Genomic DNA, 1,008 nt, shown 5'->3' with positions numbered 1-1,008 from the left:
GTGACACTGAAGACTGGAGTAATGATGCTGAAAATACAGCTGCGCATCACAGAAATACATTACAGTTTAACACATTCACATAGAAAACAGAAATTGTAATAATATTTCACAATTTTTTACAGTATTTTTGAGCAAATAAATGCAGCCTTGCTGAGCATTCAAGAAAATCTTACCCCAAACTTTTGAACAGTAGTGTATTATGTATGTATGTAAAATGAAAATAATGTATAAACAGAAGAGTCACCCGTCACTTTCGGAGGTGTAGACCACTGCTGCTCTATGGGACGGCTCCAGACCCAGCTCATAGTGAGCAGCTTCCAGATTCCTCTCAAACGTGTCCACACTGCCGATGTTAAACCACACGTAGCTCTGAAGGTACACAACAACATATCAGTGCCACTCCACAAAGATATGAGCTTCTGCACAACGAATGATTGGAGCTCACTGCTTCAGAGCTGTCAGCCCCGGGGACCAGGATGACCCTCACAAACTGTTTGTTCACCACCTCTAACTGGTCAACCTGAAAGAAGCAGAAAAAAAAGAGTGTTTCAGTGCTAAAAATGACACAACAGCACTTCACCGTGTGACCCTTGAAGACCTTTGAAATGTGTTCATTATTGAGCAAAAGACACACAACACAGCCAACATTCTACACACGTCTATAGCTTATTGAGAAGCTATATTCTGCATTCAGAAGCCATAACTCTTTCCTGTAAACCACAGACATTGTTCTCACCAGTCCTCTGTCCAGGTAGCGATGGACAAAATCCTTCCAGGTAATCTCTCGGTCTGGATTTCTGAGGTAGAGGAACAGCAGGACGGACGCAACGCCTCCCATTGTGATCAAAATATAGCGGAAATCCTTATTGTCCCAAGGTACGTCTCCCTGAGTGACGTATTAAAAACACACATGCCTCAATTTTACCGCAATAATGCTAAAACACTTTCTTTTCTATTTTTTAGATTTTTTCACGAAGATAAAAAAAAAAAAAAACATTACCTTAATAG

General features: G+C 40.7%; 1 protein-coding gene across 1 annotated transcript in view; it reads right to left on the bottom strand.

Moving 5' to 3' along the window:
* The window catches only part of LOC107701574 (AFG3-like protein 1), a gene marked incomplete at its 5' end in the record, with an annotated part of 12,712 nt that overhangs the window by 9,760 nt on the left and 1,944 nt on the right, over window positions 1-1,008 (bottom strand). The window contains 3 exon segments of the mRNA XM_016503616.1: window positions 245-369; window positions 446-520; window positions 737-886. Coding sequence (XP_016359102.1) covers window positions 245-369; window positions 446-520; window positions 737-886 — 350 coding nt within the window.

The sequence above is a fragment of the Sinocyclocheilus anshuiensis genome, unplaced genomic scaffold (genome assembly GCF_001515605.1).
Source record: "Sinocyclocheilus anshuiensis isolate Anshui unplaced genomic scaffold, SAMN03320099.WGS_v1.1 scaffold4299, whole genome shotgun sequence".
Lineage (NCBI taxonomy): Eukaryota > Metazoa > Chordata > Actinopteri > Cypriniformes > Cyprinidae > Sinocyclocheilus > Sinocyclocheilus anshuiensis.
Note: the sequence above shows the minus strand (reverse complement) of the source record. Positions and strands in the feature narration are given on the sequence as shown.